Source organism: Equus asinus, chromosome 2, assembly GCF_041296235.1.
Source record: "Equus asinus isolate D_3611 breed Donkey chromosome 2, EquAss-T2T_v2, whole genome shotgun sequence".
In the NCBI taxonomy this organism is placed as follows: domain Eukaryota; kingdom Metazoa; phylum Chordata; class Mammalia; order Perissodactyla; family Equidae; genus Equus; species Equus asinus.
In genome coordinates this window covers 89,363,805-89,377,802 of record NC_091791.1, presented here as the reverse complement: position 1 = coordinate 89,377,802, position 13,998 = coordinate 89,363,805, and the positions used below count along the sequence as shown (strand labels likewise).

Genomic DNA, 13,998 nt, shown 5'->3' with positions numbered 1-13,998 from the left:
CTTCATTAGGTTTTGCATCTTCTCTGGGTTTGGCGCAATGTCTAATGGCGTGTACCCATTATCATAGTATCTTAGAGTGTTTTGCTGCCCTAATATGTTGTTCGAGTCTTGCCATGGTTTTCCGACGCCTCCTTTAGCAAACGCCTGCAGAAGTGGGTCATCCTGCTGTTCTGTCTCTGTGCATAACAGCTTCTCCCAGTGGCACGGAGACACTCGCTGGCTGCTCGGTCACGGTGTCCCGTGCAGACCTCCCTACACTCGCATGCTCCCCATGAGCAGCCGCAGCCAAGGGCTCCAGCACATGCTCCAAAGGCAAGTGCTAGAAGCTGGTCACTCTGTCCATCGGACTATTTGGATTCCAAACTTTAACTTCCAATTTTGATGGCTCAATGTCATCCGCTTCTCCTCCTAAGAACATTTCTGGGACATCTGCTTGATGCCGAGTCCCACTCTGCCTCTGCCTCTGTGCCAGCTGAGAGCGTTTCCACGAAGGAACCAGAGACTGACAAGTGGAAAAACAGCCTTGTCCCTCCCGCATATGACAGCCAGCTGTCTCTTTCGGAAGACAATGCTGCCTTTTCCCTGATTCACAGTGGTGTGACAAAAGGAGTCCTCTGGGTTCTGCTGGAGTTTCTGTTTGTTGGTCAAGCCAGCCTTTCTTGGTGTTTTAGGGTCTTCCTTAAATGTGGAGGGATCTGGTTGTGTCTGAAGCATCCCACTTATGCTTCCACCTCGCCCCTGGCGGACGGGCTGAGTTCTTCTATCCTCTATCAGACATGGGCTCCTGGAGACATTCTCAAAGTGCTTGTCGTCTCCAACCCTGAATGAGCTGGCGCCCGTGCCACCAGCCCACCTGCACCCACAGGCCCAGCAGAGCCCACTGGCCTCATTGCTGCTGCTTCCACCTTGGGCTTCCACGCTGCTATTGAGGCTCTGCTCAGGCCACTGGGCTCAGCTGCCCTCAACCTCTGCTGTCCCTTGAAGATCTGCTGTCCAGGGGGCTGCCTCCTGCCCTCTCCTGCTCCTCTCTGTCTCTCTGTCCGGCCTCTGAGGAAATGTCTTCCTTTTCTGGTGCCCAATCCTCGTCCAGAAGGTCGAGAGCTGGTGCCCCCTGTGTTGTAATTCCACCGGGTTTCCCTCTCAGTGGTGCTCTCCGGCCTGGTTGATTCATGGTCCTCTCATCCCCAGCGTGTCTTGTCTGGGGTGGCCTCACCCTGTGTCTAGGGTCAGTGACACACTGCTGCTGAGCAGGGCCTGCTCCCCAAATGCCGTCCTCACTACGCTGATTTTCCCCTAAGACATAAATGCTCTTCTTGCCCTTCTTTCTCCTGTTTCTCCCAGGCCTGTGAGACGTGTCTGTATATGTCTGAACCCCAGTAATGAACTGGCGTCAGGATCTCCCATTTCTCCCAGGAGCATCAGGGCTGTGGAGAGTTGTCTCTGAGGTCCCCAAGGATGTGGCTCGGTTTCCGATTTGGGTGCCAGTACACGGAGCACCTCTGGTGTGTGCACGTGAGGAGGGTACTTGCTGGTGGATGTGACTTTCATTTCCAACCCAGGTACAGGCAGGGAGGCTGAGGATGCTCGGAGAAGTTGGGGAGAGAAAATGAAGAGGGGGAGATGAAAAAGATCCGAGGAAAGAAAAGAAGGTTCCAGAGTAGTGGAGTGTAAGAGGAGGCAATAAGAGGCTCTAACATTTTCCCAAGCATCGCTCAGAAGGAGAAGCAAGGGCCCCAGTGAACTTTCCCTATGTACCCTGGAGGCATTTTTGTGTCATTTTTCAGGTGGTAAGCAAGGACATCAAGACTCAGTGAGCCTGTGTCCCTTGACATAACCATGAGCCAGTAGGTGACCTGGTCAGGATCTGAGCCCCAGCCAGGCTACCCCATGCTCTTCCCACCCCCTGCTGATCCCAACTGACCTCTATAATTGGCCCCTGAGCTGTCCCTGGCCAAGGACACCATATAACATGTCGTCTAAACGGGGGCCCCAATATTAATTATACAGGGACAGCAGGCGTAAACCAGGACTGTCCCTGGGAAACCAGGATGACAGTCACTGAGCCAGAGGAAGAGGTCGGCCAAGCACTGCCCAGCAGGAGCCTTGTCCAGGCAGAGGAAGGACAGTCCAGGCGCTGACTTCGATGACCCCAAAGGCACTGGGGTGGGGCCCCACGTGGCCACCAGAATGTGAGCATGATATGGGGGTCCTAAGAAGGTCACAGAGCTCACACTCTCACCATCCAGCTCCGTGGACCCAGGGATGCTGTGCAACACCCATGGGGAGGTCACGCCTTGGATGTCATCAGGGATTAGAAAACTGTTTGCAGTTTTATGCTTTTCTGAGCTGGGTCTCACCTTCCCTTCTCTGTGTGCTGCTGAGAGTCAGGGGCGCAAAGTCCAGTTCAGCCTGGGCAGCTGCTGCCTTCGTTATCCATAGAGCCGATGCTTCCAAATGCCCTGGCACTAAGGATGTCACCCCCCGCCCCCCGCTGAGGAACGTCGTGTGCAGAGGAGTTGTGAACACCAGAAGACCTGAGTTCAAGCCGGCTTTGAAAACCTCTCTTCCCTACCTTTCTGCCTAATTAGTCTCAGAAGTGCAAACAGGTGGGTAAGAGCTAACAGGTGGGTGCCAGCATAGTGCCAGACAAGGAGGAGGGAGGAGGGGACAGACATTCATCTAGCCACGTGCTGGGCCCAGGCCCTAGGCTCTGTGCTGGGACCCAGAGACAAACCAAGCTCACAAGTGGGAAGGCAAACATATGAAGAAATCTCCGCAAGGATGATTACGGAGGCCACTGCTAAGTGCAATGAAGACTCTGTGGAGGGCCCAATGGACACTCCCTTCCAGGAGAAGAGAGGAGGGGCAGCGTGAGGATTGAAAGAACTGTGGGCCTGGAGCCCAGTCTAGTGAATGAGATATAAGCAGAAGCCTGCTAGGGACCTCTGGACCAGCAACCTCTGTGGGTTGCTGCTTCCCCTTCCTGCTGCGGGAAATAAATATGTGATGCTTGACGCCCAGGTGGCCATCTTGTGGCCATGAGTAGCAAAGCGTGCGCTAAAGGCCAGAGCATTGCTGAGATGCTGACTCTCACGTCATCTAGCTGTTGGCCAATGCTAGGCAACAGCTCACCTTCAGACCCATGTTTTGTGAGAAAAGTAAATCTCCTAGCAAGTGTCTTGTTTTCTAAAGTCTGCAGCTGAAAGCGTTCCTAACTGATGTGGCTATTAGGGAAATGAAGGCCTTTTCAAAGCCTGGTCTTCAGAGCTTGGCCAAGCCCATGTGGAGTATTCATTATGGGAAAGCTGGATGTCCCAGGATTTAGAAGCCTTAAAAAAAGAGGAGAAATGAAGTCTGTGCCAGTCCATCAAGTAGGGCCACACCCAAGGACACCCCAATTCAGAGGCTGACAGCTGAGTCCTCTGTCCATTCAGAGGCCAAGACTATGGGATATTTTTTCTCGTCTTTTTAATTTTTTTTAAGTAAAAATATCCTAAAAATTTCCCAAATAACCCGGAACAAAACAATTACCCATATTTCAATTGCCCAAAACCAACACTCTCAACACCAGTTTATCCATTTCTGTTCTTGTTCCTGTGTATGTATTTAAAAAAAGAATCACAGAAGTAGGATAAAAAGACCTTTCTAGATAAAGGGAAATGCATTTTTGACATTCCCCACCTTCCTGCGATTTACTGTGTCCGTCTAGCCCTTTTATAAACTCCTTCCTTATATGGAAGCATGTGCTTAGAATGCACGCAGATTTTTGTGGGTTTTTAGTTCTGTAACTGACATCATGCTGTACATTTCACACGGTAGCCTGCTTTCCTCACTCAGCGTTGCCTCTTTGATACTGATACACACTGGTGCACACCGACTAGCAGGCTTTTTATTTGCTCTGCGTCATTCCACCATATGCATGTGCCACCCTCCAATCAGCTGTTTGCCAACTGATGGGTGCAGGTCAGCTTCCCAGGGCAACAGACTGAGACAGGACTGGCTGCAGAAGCACACAGGCAGTGCTCCAGGAGCTGCACCCGGACTGGACAGAGGGAGATGTCGGGGGTGATGGAGCTGCAGTGGGGGCCTTCATCACCCACACAACCAGGTATTGGATGGAGGCTGTCTCTGAGGAGGGCATGTAACCTGAGTCCATCCCTGTAGGAAGCCGAGGACACTTCCTAGGAAAGGTAAACTGTGAGCCGTCAGCTGATGGTCTTGACGGGTGACCTGGCCACTACAAGGCCATCGCAGTTTTTCATGATTACAAACCATGTTGCAATGCTGTCTCTGGGCATGCCTCTCTGCTTATAAGTGCATCTGTAGAATGACTATAAAGAAATGGAGTTTCTGGATCTCTCAGCTCTGACTGATGCTGCTGAATTGTCTTCCAGGGTGACCAACCCCACTGGCAGTCCTGCCAGCTGCCAATGACAGTGCTCATTTCCCCCTTTGCCAGCGCCCACGCATTCTAGTGTCACATGCTTTCATTTATGCAAATCTAATGAGTATAGGATGGAACCTCATTATCATTTCCATGATCACGAATGAGGCTGAGCACAGACTTTGGCCCAGGCTCAGGAACATCCTTCTGACGAGCGGAGTCGTCCGCTAATGAAACGGGCTCCCTCGGGGAGCGGCGGTTGTCTGAGTGAGCAGTGCTCAGGGAAGCTGGGGCCAGTGGTGGGAGATTTCTGCCTGTAGTGGATGCTCTAATTTGGGAAGGAAAGAAGTTCAGAAAGTTTTATGCAGTCACCTGAATAAGCGTAAGCCACTTAACCCCCTGTGTGCAGTGCTGCCTGCCTTGTGCACAGTCTCAGGTCTCCTCACTAGGTGAGTCTGGGTAAAGCAGGATCTCTTCACTCCTGGATGCTCCTGACACTCCCAGGAACCTGGATCCCCCCAGGTTGCTGCTGTGCGGATGGAACAGGCTGGCCTTTGAGAGCTGAATAGGGTCGCTGTCTTTGGTCACAAATCTGAGAAGCCTCTGGACCTCCTCAGCGTGCACCACTGGGGAGTGGGTGGGGTTTATCCAATTGCTGGGACCCTGGGGGCAAGCTCTCAGCAGCAAAGCTCAGACTGCCTGCCACACCAGGATGTAGGCAATGTCGAGGCCGGAGGCAGCCTGCAGAGCGTCCTGGGTCTTGGGAAACCAAGTCCACACACACGCCTTCAGAATCAGCTACATCATTTGCGGGGCCAAGTGCAGAATGAAAATGTGGGGCTATTGTTCAAAAATTATTATGAATTTTAAGATGGCAAAAGCAGAATATGAAACCAAATGGGCCATGTGCCACCGTACAGGCCAGACCGCCACACCTGTGTCGTTCTAGAGCCTGGGGGCACAGGTGCCCTGTGGGTGAGAGGCCAGCACAGGCTTGCTGGCCTCTCCTCACATCTCTGGGCCCCATCCAAGCTAAAGGCAGGGGAGCAGGAGCTGTGTGAGCAGAGGGAGCCCCCTCAGAGGTGGGCTTGCCCGGGCTCCCACTACATGCCCTGTACCAGTATGTCCACCACGCTTCATCACCCCCTGAGGGCTGCTATGAGGACCCCATGAAGTGATGGAATAGGAACTATCTGGGGCTGTGCAGGCCCATCTCAGGGGCCCAGATGCAGAGGCCCCGTGGGTGGTAATAGCAGAAGTCTCCAGAAGATTCTGGGGAGAAACTGATGTCCAGGACAGAGGGAGCTGATCAGATGAGCTGGGTATGGAACCAAGACCTTAGTACATGAGAGAAAAAGAGTTTCTGAGTTCAGAGAGTGTGACCGCCCACTCCCACCTGGACTAGCCCAGCTCACACGGGAATTAAGTTGGGCTTGGGAAAGAAAAGGCCACGAGCAAAAATTGACCCAGCGATCCCTTTCTCCCAATTTTGGTAGAATTCTGGAAGATGTTCAAGCCACAGTGTTTAGTGACCGTGTTGACAGAGCATCAATCAAAGGCGAGAAGGCTGTCATTCTCCTCCTTCTCCAGGGAATGGCACCCTGTGATACCCAGCTGACCAGAGGACCCTACACGAGCAGGACAAGAGAGGCAGTGAGCAGGGTGGGCAGAGCCCAGGGGAGGGCAGCCCCTGCAGGGACAGCACAGGCTCCGTCCCGTTCATCCAGCTCACGCTGCAGCTTTGATTCTTTCTGCTAGTGTGACCATGACCTTGACCTTGACCTTGAGGAAGCCTTCAGGACAGAGGCCAGTGCAGCAGAGAGAATGTGGGCTTGGCGTCACAACTGGGGGTTACATCCCGGCTCCGGCAGATCCTGGCTGTGGCTCTGAGCAAAGCATGAGGCCTCCAAGGGCCTACATCGCCTCCCTGTTTGTAAAAGGGGGGATAAAAATGTCTGTTCATCTGAGGTTGTTGTCTGAGTCACCGAGCACAAGTTCCAAGCCTGGTCTGGTGCTCAGGGCTCTCATGGCCTTCCTCTCTGCAGCTCCCCGCGGTCGCTCCACTGCTCACTGTCTCTCTGCGTCTGCCTGTGGCTTTCTGCTCAGCATCCCTGAGCCTCTCTCTGCCCTGGCTCCTGATCCACAGGGCAGGTCACATGAGGGGCAGGGGACAGCCCGTCAACCCTGCCAACTCGTCACTTCGCTGGGCTTCTACTTCTTCATACTTGCGATAGCGATAATATCACCACTCTGCTATGACAAAAATGAGAATGCCTCAGCAAACATGACAAATGCAGCATTGAGAGTGGTGGTCCTTTGGCGGAGGGCTAACTGGCTGCATCACAGAGAGTCCAGAGGACGGACGGAGCTCGTGCGTTTCCTTCTCCAGCTGGGCGTGAGCAAGTTTTGGGGAATCTGGTGGAAAGCAGGCCTGGTGAAATGGAAGACAGAGCATTTCTGGGGGCACTTCTTGCATGTTCTGTCCCAGCACATCCATCCAAATACGTTTGTCCTGAGCCACAGGCCATGTCAGCCCTCTGAGTGACAGAGGCCAGAGGCTCGCAGGCCTTGTCCCCAGAGGACTCGGTGCCACAGGCAGTTCAAGACAAGAGGTCAGCAGGCCCCCATGCCATGCCCAGGACACCCGTGAGACAGAGGCATTCTAGTGCTCCTCAGGGCCAGGGAGTTCAGAACTGGAGCATCGGGAGAGGGGACAGACAGGGTGACACTACAGCTGGGCCCCAGAAGGTGGACTCGGGCTGTGGAGCTGGGAGTGGGGCGGCTAGGGCAGTCACCCCAGGGCTGAGAACAGGGAGTGGCCTTGAGGGCGTTTGGCTGGAGCTGGGCATCAGAGGAAGAGTGTGGCGGGAGCAGATGCTGGGGAGCTGGGCAGGCCCCAGGGTGTGGGGCGGAAATGATGTGTCTCTTAGTGGGAGCCCGGGCGTCCCTCTCCTGACATGTGGGGAGGTCAAGGAAGGCATGGGGCTACCTGTCATTGTCCACTTGCAAGCACCTACATTCACCCACACTCATGCCCACCATGCACACCCACACAAGCGCCATTATATGGACACGTCTACTCCCCCCGATGTGCAGAGACACTGCCCACACGTGTCCACCCGTCCTGTGGCAGCTCCGTCTCTGTGCCCCTCGTCTCCACCCCCAAGGGAAAGAAGGGCCTGTAAGGAGGGGTGGGCGGGGTGTGGGGCTGGGGGACATCAGGCCCAGGTCTCACACTCAAGAAAGGCCATATATTAGATATTTGACTATTTCCAAGAGAAACTTTGATGCAGGCACAAAAATACAGCCTCAGAACTGAAAGATGCTCGTCACCCATCTTTATGATTGAAGAACATCATTGTACCAGGACTTATATTCTCTATAACTCCAGTAATTAAACAATGATGTTTTACCATATTTTTGTGTTAAAGCTATTCATTGATTCCATGTAAACATTCGACACAAACCATTTTATTTAATATACTGGGAGCTTCAACCAGTGGGAAGGGCCCAGGCGTCTCGAGGCCTCCTAAAGGCTCTGCTCTGGCCAGCGTGAGAAGGCCGTGGAGTGGAATCTTCACCACTTCTAGACTCTTCCTCACTTCACTCCATTCCCATTCCACGTGCGGCCCCGAGAGTCTAGAGAGAGGATGAAATGCAGAGGAAACGGAAACTCTGTCCTCCTTTGGGGTCAGTGGGGGTTGAGTCCAGTCCTGCAGCCCAAGCCCAGGACAGGGGCTGCGATGCACAATACTCAAGAAAGCCAGCAAAGCAGGCAGAGCCGGCCATGCCCAACAAGGACCCGGGTTCTTCAGTGGCCAGGAGCCCTCGCCCAGTATGCCTGGATGTCGTCACTTGAGTACATGTCACCAAGGAGTAAAAACAGGGATGTTGCCAATGCCAAAGCAAGAGCACATTTATTCCAACAAATTCGAATCCAGGCCCTTTCTCCCAGGCAGGCCTGGTGGGAGGGACGCCCACGGCGGGTTGTGCTGGAGAGTTGGCTATGCAGAGTAACTGCAGAGACACGGGCTGCAGGCTGCCCACCCCTCAGGGTAAAGTGTGCCGCCCCTCCCAACCACCTCACAGTCTGAGTCCACGGGCGGTGAGGGGCCCCGCGTGACCCAGTGGCCACACGAGCACTGTGCCAACGGGTCAAAGCACTGTCGGCGACCATGTGCACTGCAGCCTGCAGGCTTCCATCCTCTGCTCTCTCCATCCTGCCGTTGGTTTGGGGGGTAGTTTTTCAGTGATCCAGGGGTGATCTTAAAAAACATCTGGCCACTGAATCAGCACAGGTACCCAGCAGTCAGAAGGTGCCCTGGGTGTGACAGGCAGCCCGGCCACACTGGTGGGTGCCGGCCGGGTCTCATTCCAGCTTGCCCCACAGTCCTCACCTCGCAGCATCTAATTGTTCTTCAGCTGCAAGCTGACCTGCTGAGCTGCGATGGGGCCCTTGGGAAGGTCCTGGGCTTTGGTGATGGGCAGACCGATGGAGACCTCTGGGTTGGAATCTTGTCATTGACCCGTGCACCGACCTGCCCAAGTTTTGGTTTCTGCATGTGTAAATTAGGGGTCACAGCGCCATCTCACTGGGTTGTGGGGATCAGTGAACTGATGGGTGTAGAGCACTGTCCCCCTCCTTTCCCCCGCACTCCCTGAGGTCATTGGAATCAGCCTTGTCCTTCTCGTCGCTTTTAATTTCCATCAATCTGTGAGTCACCACCTATCTGTCTATACTCCTCTGGCTCATGTCTGCTCAGTTTTCTGCTGACTCTGGGTTAGTTTTTCTCTTGTCCCCTTTGCATCATCTCCCCTTCTACCCCAACAACCCTCTAGGCTCTCCTCTTCTCCCCAAAGGCCGCCGCCCCTTGCCATCACTTTCCCCTGCAGTTAAACCCCTTGGGGTGAGTTTGAGATGGGCCATGAGAGGCAGAGCAGGACTTGACCTTGAGGACGTGGTGGCTCCCTTTCCTTTCCGGGCTGGCATGCAGAGGGACTAGTCCCTGTTGTGCCCAGGGGGACATAGGACCTGTCATTAGGACCCTCCCTCCACCCTGCTTCCCCCACCCGTGGGCCGGCACTACCTGCACCCACACTCTGCCACGCTCATCCCTTCGTAGTGGTACTTGAGGGTGGGGACCCCCATGTCATCCTTGTAGAGGATGGAGATGGGGCTCAGTTTGGTGGGCACGCAGCAGGCCTTGCCCACCTTCATGGGGAACTTGAGATGCACCAGGGTCTGCACAATGGCATGTTTCGTTGGCGTCACGTCATCAGCCAGGGGGAAGAAGCAGCCGCCTTTGCATTCATAGGCATCGTACTCCTTGGGTGCAATGATCCAGCTGTCCCAGCCGATGTCCTCGAAGTTCACCCGAAGGGAGGTCTTCTGACAGTGGTTGCCGGCCCCAGCGCTCCTCTTCCGTCTGGCTAAAGATGACCCCACAGCCATGGAGCCTTCCACATCCTCCTCGTCCTTGTTCTCATCCGCCTCTGCCAGACCGTCCTTGGACAACTTCCTGAGCACACTCTCCTGCTCATGGCCGATCATCTCCCTGAGCTCCAGCCTGGTCTCCTTGGTCCCGTTGCTGCGGTCATTGGAGAAGACGACGAAGAAGGGCAGGTTTTTGGAGCCCGGGGGGACACTGATATCCAGCCTGTCACAGCCCTTCCTGTGGCTCTCCACGGTCACTTCCAGTTTATTTTTGCTTTTGGTGGAGTCTGCCCTGACCCACCGCTTCACCGCGCTGGAGACTTCAAAGGTCTCCCAGCCCTCGTCCCGAATGTCCTGGGACACCAGGAAGGTCTTGGTCCCCATGGAGGCGTCCCAGGCGTCTGCTCCATCCAGAACATCGTAAATGACCATGTTGCCTTTCAGCTCGTGAGAGGAGTCCACGTGACTTTGACAGGAGATATGCAGCCGCAGCTCGGCCCTCGTGATCTGCTCATGCCTGGGGATGGAGATGTTAAAGAACAAGATGTGCTTCTGGAAGGAGAGGTCTTCTGTGGCCATTACAGAGACGGCATCTGAAATGCAAATACACGGTGATGGGCATCTGCTGGGAAGATCTGTTTTCACGACACCAAAGCTGAGGCTCATGGCTTGGATGAAAGGGCATCCTGGATGACATTGCCTGTCCCTATCAAATCTTTTTTGGTTACACTTAAGCCCTTAGCATAGAAGAGTATTTTAAAAGGTACATTTAGCATCTTCCAAAGACAAACAGAGGTAGAGATGCCTTGCCTTGGAATTGACAGGTCCAACTGTTTATTGAGCAGCTACTGTATGCCCAGAATGGCACCAGGAGCTGTGCATACTAGATTTCACTTGCCTCTCCACACTGACCCTGGGAAGATCTAATTATTATTCCACTTTGACAGACGTGGAGGCTGGGGTTTAGGGTGTTTAGCTGCCAAAGTGCACACATCCTGTAAAGATCCTCACTTAATTAAAAAAAAAAAAGGATCAAATAAACAAAACAGCAAAGCACACTGTCAGCCTCAGAGTGCAGATCCTGAGGGTGTGATTTTAAAGGAGAGATCTTGGGGGGGGGATGGTGAAATTCCAACACGAGGACAATTAAAAATCTCAGCATCTAGAGAGTGTAGAAATCATTCAGATTTGTAACTTGCGAGCAAAGTGAAAGTGGATGACTTTTTTTAATGTTTGAGGGAAAAAATGCTTTAGCCTCAACTGCTTTGTCATGTTAGGTAAAAACAAAGCTTGCCTTTTAGCCACATGATTGTCTCACTTGCCCACTTCTCCTGGCTGACACACGGCCATTAGCACGTCTCTGTCACACAGGGCTCGATCACAAAGAGAGAAGAGAAGCTGCATTTTTTGAGCACCTACTCTGCGCCAACACGAGAGGAGACTGTGTGCTGTTGTGAAACCCGGCAGCGTGTAACAGACTGAAGTGTCGATGCTGACTCGGCCCCTTCCTAACCTTGTTACCTTTAGAAGACCTGAGTCCCTCTTTGCCTCAGTTTCCTCATCTGTAGAATGGGGCTCATCCCACCTTCCTCCCAGGGTCCATGTGAGGCTTCCACAGGATGACGCATGAAATGCACCCCACACGGTCCCTGGCTCACAGCTGATGCTCAGTCTACATTTCTGGGTCCTCGCCAGGCCCTCCTCCCCATCTGTGCATGCCGCCCCCTCAAGAGCACGTGGCCTTTCACACAGCTCTCTGTGGCCCCCCCACCCAGTGTGGACGGGCCATTCTAACTCCTGCAGAACGAGCTGAGCTGCCACGGCATATGTGAAAGGTGAGTGGGGTCTGTGAGCACTGCATTAATGACCCACCGTGCTCTTAAGGTGGCATGCCTTGAAAATGGCGGTGGGACCACATCGGACATCTAGAAAACAAGTGCCCTGCCTCCCTGAGCTGCACCGGGACCACCTGGAAGGAAAGCATAATTGACCCCCATAGGGGTGCTGGCCACAGGTGGAGCACTTGTTTCCAGGACACTGACAATGCTGGGGCGGGGGGAGGTGGGGGTGCACCGAGATGGCTCCAGACGCTGGACTCCCAGACTATGGGATTTGGTGATTAGGTCCAGCCTGCACCTAACGCAGGGATTACAGACAGGTCCTGTGGGCATGATGAGCTGCTGATAGTATCTAGGTGACCTGCAGACTGCATTTTTTAAAACATTAAGCCTATGTTTTAAGAATCAGGCAAGTTCCCATAAAATCCAGATTTTTCTTCTTCTTTTGGGCATCATGACCATCGCATCTTTTAGTCTGGGCATATCCTCTGCGGGCAGGGCAGGTGTGGCCTGCCGTGACACTGAGTAGGGCCCGCTAGGAGTTGGCAGGGCTCCAGCTCAGGAGGGGAGAAGCCCTGTGCTCCGGCTGTTTCGAGGGAGACCGCAGCAGCAAGAGAAGACCGGACTGTGCAGACGGGTAAGCCTGGGTCGGAATCCAGCCGCTTAACCAATATGCGACCCTGGCAAGTGCCCCATGCATTGGGCTTCCCTGCCCGCCATCCTTTCCCCCGCGTCGTGTGACTCAGTGGACCTAAGACCTAAGCCGACGTTTGTTACCTCCTGGTCCTCGTAAGTCAGGGAAATTATTTTATGTTTAGAAAATCACTAAGCTGTCCGCCAATGTTTCTCTCTCTCAGAGGAATTTATCTGAATTTTAGACACCTTTCAATGAGTGAGAAATAGACATTCTTTCAAAGTTTAGAAATATCCCAGATGGTTGGCGGCTAAATAAGTTGGCTGTTTCTAGGCAGGAAGGGAACAGTGGAGGGGGGGAGGGGGGGAAGGGAAGGGATGGAAGAAACCAAGCTGGCATTCCCACACAACTACTGGGTTAAATGTGGCACCGGGCCCAGGGAAAGAGAATCTTCTAGAATAAAGCTGTCCAGTAGAACCCTCTGGGATGATGGAAATGTTCTATAATCTGCACTGCCCTAGAGGGTAGCCATTAGCCACACATGACTGTTGAGCACTGGAATCCAAGCTAGTGAAACGGAAGAGCCAAGTTATTAAGTATATTTCATGGAAACTTAAAGAGCCTCATGTGTCCAGTGGCCACCATATTGAGCAGCCCAGTTGTGGACCACTGAGCATCCCCCCACCCGGGGTGCCGACTCTACCTTCCACGCTGAAGCTGCGCACGATGTTGGACGTGGGGGTGGACGACTTGTCGGTGGTGTATCTGTTGTACAGGTCGATCATGTACTGGGGTGGCTCAGCTCGCGTTTTGTCCTGGGAGGGGACCCCGCTCAGGTTGAGGCTGCGCAGGAAATCCACCTTCATGTTCTCCAGGAACATCCTCAGGTCGAAGGTGCCCGCCTCCTGCTCACCTCCAGGCCCCCCTCGTGGGCGGTGGGCATCTCCCCCTCCTGCTGCTCGCCCCCGGCTCTCCAGCGGCTTCCCCTGAGCGGAGCAGGCCAGCAGGGCGAGCAAGGCCACCCGTAACGCCCCGCGGCACATCTTGGGACCCGCTCTCACCCTGGACAGGGGACTGCGGGTGCCGGGCGTGTTAGCGGGCGCGGGGAGGAGCCGGGGAGGCGCGGGCCTGCATCGTCCTGCCCCCGACTCTGCACGGAGCCCCCGGCCGGCAGGCTCACAGGCTCTCCAGTGCAGCCCTGGAGCGTCCTCCACTTGGGCTTATCTGGTCCTGATGCCACGCGCCGACCTCTTATCTAGGGGACTCTCAGTTAATGAAGGCTCTGTAAACATCTGACAAACACACAGGGCTTGTGGGAAGGACACGGCCTGCTCCAAAGAACCCGAATTTCGCTGTGGGGTTATCGCCCCCTAATTAGGATCCACTCTCATTTCCTTGCCAGCTCTGGTCAGAAGAATCTCGAGACAGGGTGACAAATGCTCCATCTCCGGGGCGGCGAAATGAAGAATCCAGGAAACAAACAAGACCACAGAGTCCTCCAAATATAGACACGACGACACAAAACTCCCAGAAGACGCAGGCACCTCTGCAGCAGGGTGGGAGAGGGGGTGGGGACCCTCACAGCGGCAGTGAGAGGCTTGCCCTCTGTGGAGGTGGACCCTGTGTGTGCCTCATGTACTCCTGCCTCGGTTTCTCATCTGTCCAGCGAGTTCCCGAGCATTAGAGATCGTGGGTGAATGTGGCACCT

General features: G+C 54.1%; 1 protein-coding gene across 1 annotated transcript; it reads right to left on the bottom strand.

The window, feature by feature from the left end:
* Positions 1-7,714: 7,714 nt before the first annotated feature.
* On the bottom strand, positions 7,715-13,576 carry GDF2 (growth differentiation factor 2). Its single transcript, XM_014841528.3, has 2 exons — positions 12,994-13,576; positions 7,715-10,411 (listed from the first exon to the last, which is right to left on the bottom strand). The coding sequence occupies exons 1-2, from the start codon at positions 13,331-13,333 to the stop codon at positions 9,468-9,470; spliced, it is 1,284 nt and encodes a 427-aa protein (XP_014697014.3). The 5' UTR covers positions 13,334-13,576; the 3' UTR covers positions 7,715-9,467.
* Between the last annotated feature and the right edge of the window lie 422 nt (positions 13,577-13,998).

Excerpts from the sequence above, each read along its gene's own strand:
- GDF2 (XM_014841528.3), bottom strand. The coding sequence starts at position 13,333 with ATGTGCCGCGGGGCGTTACGGGTGGCCTTGCTCGCCCTGCTGGCCTGC. Across the intron at positions 10,412-12,993 it reads GCGCAGCTTCAGCGTGGAAG|ATGCCGTCTCTGTAATGGCC; the intron begins GTAGAGTCGGCA and ends TTTGCATTTCAG.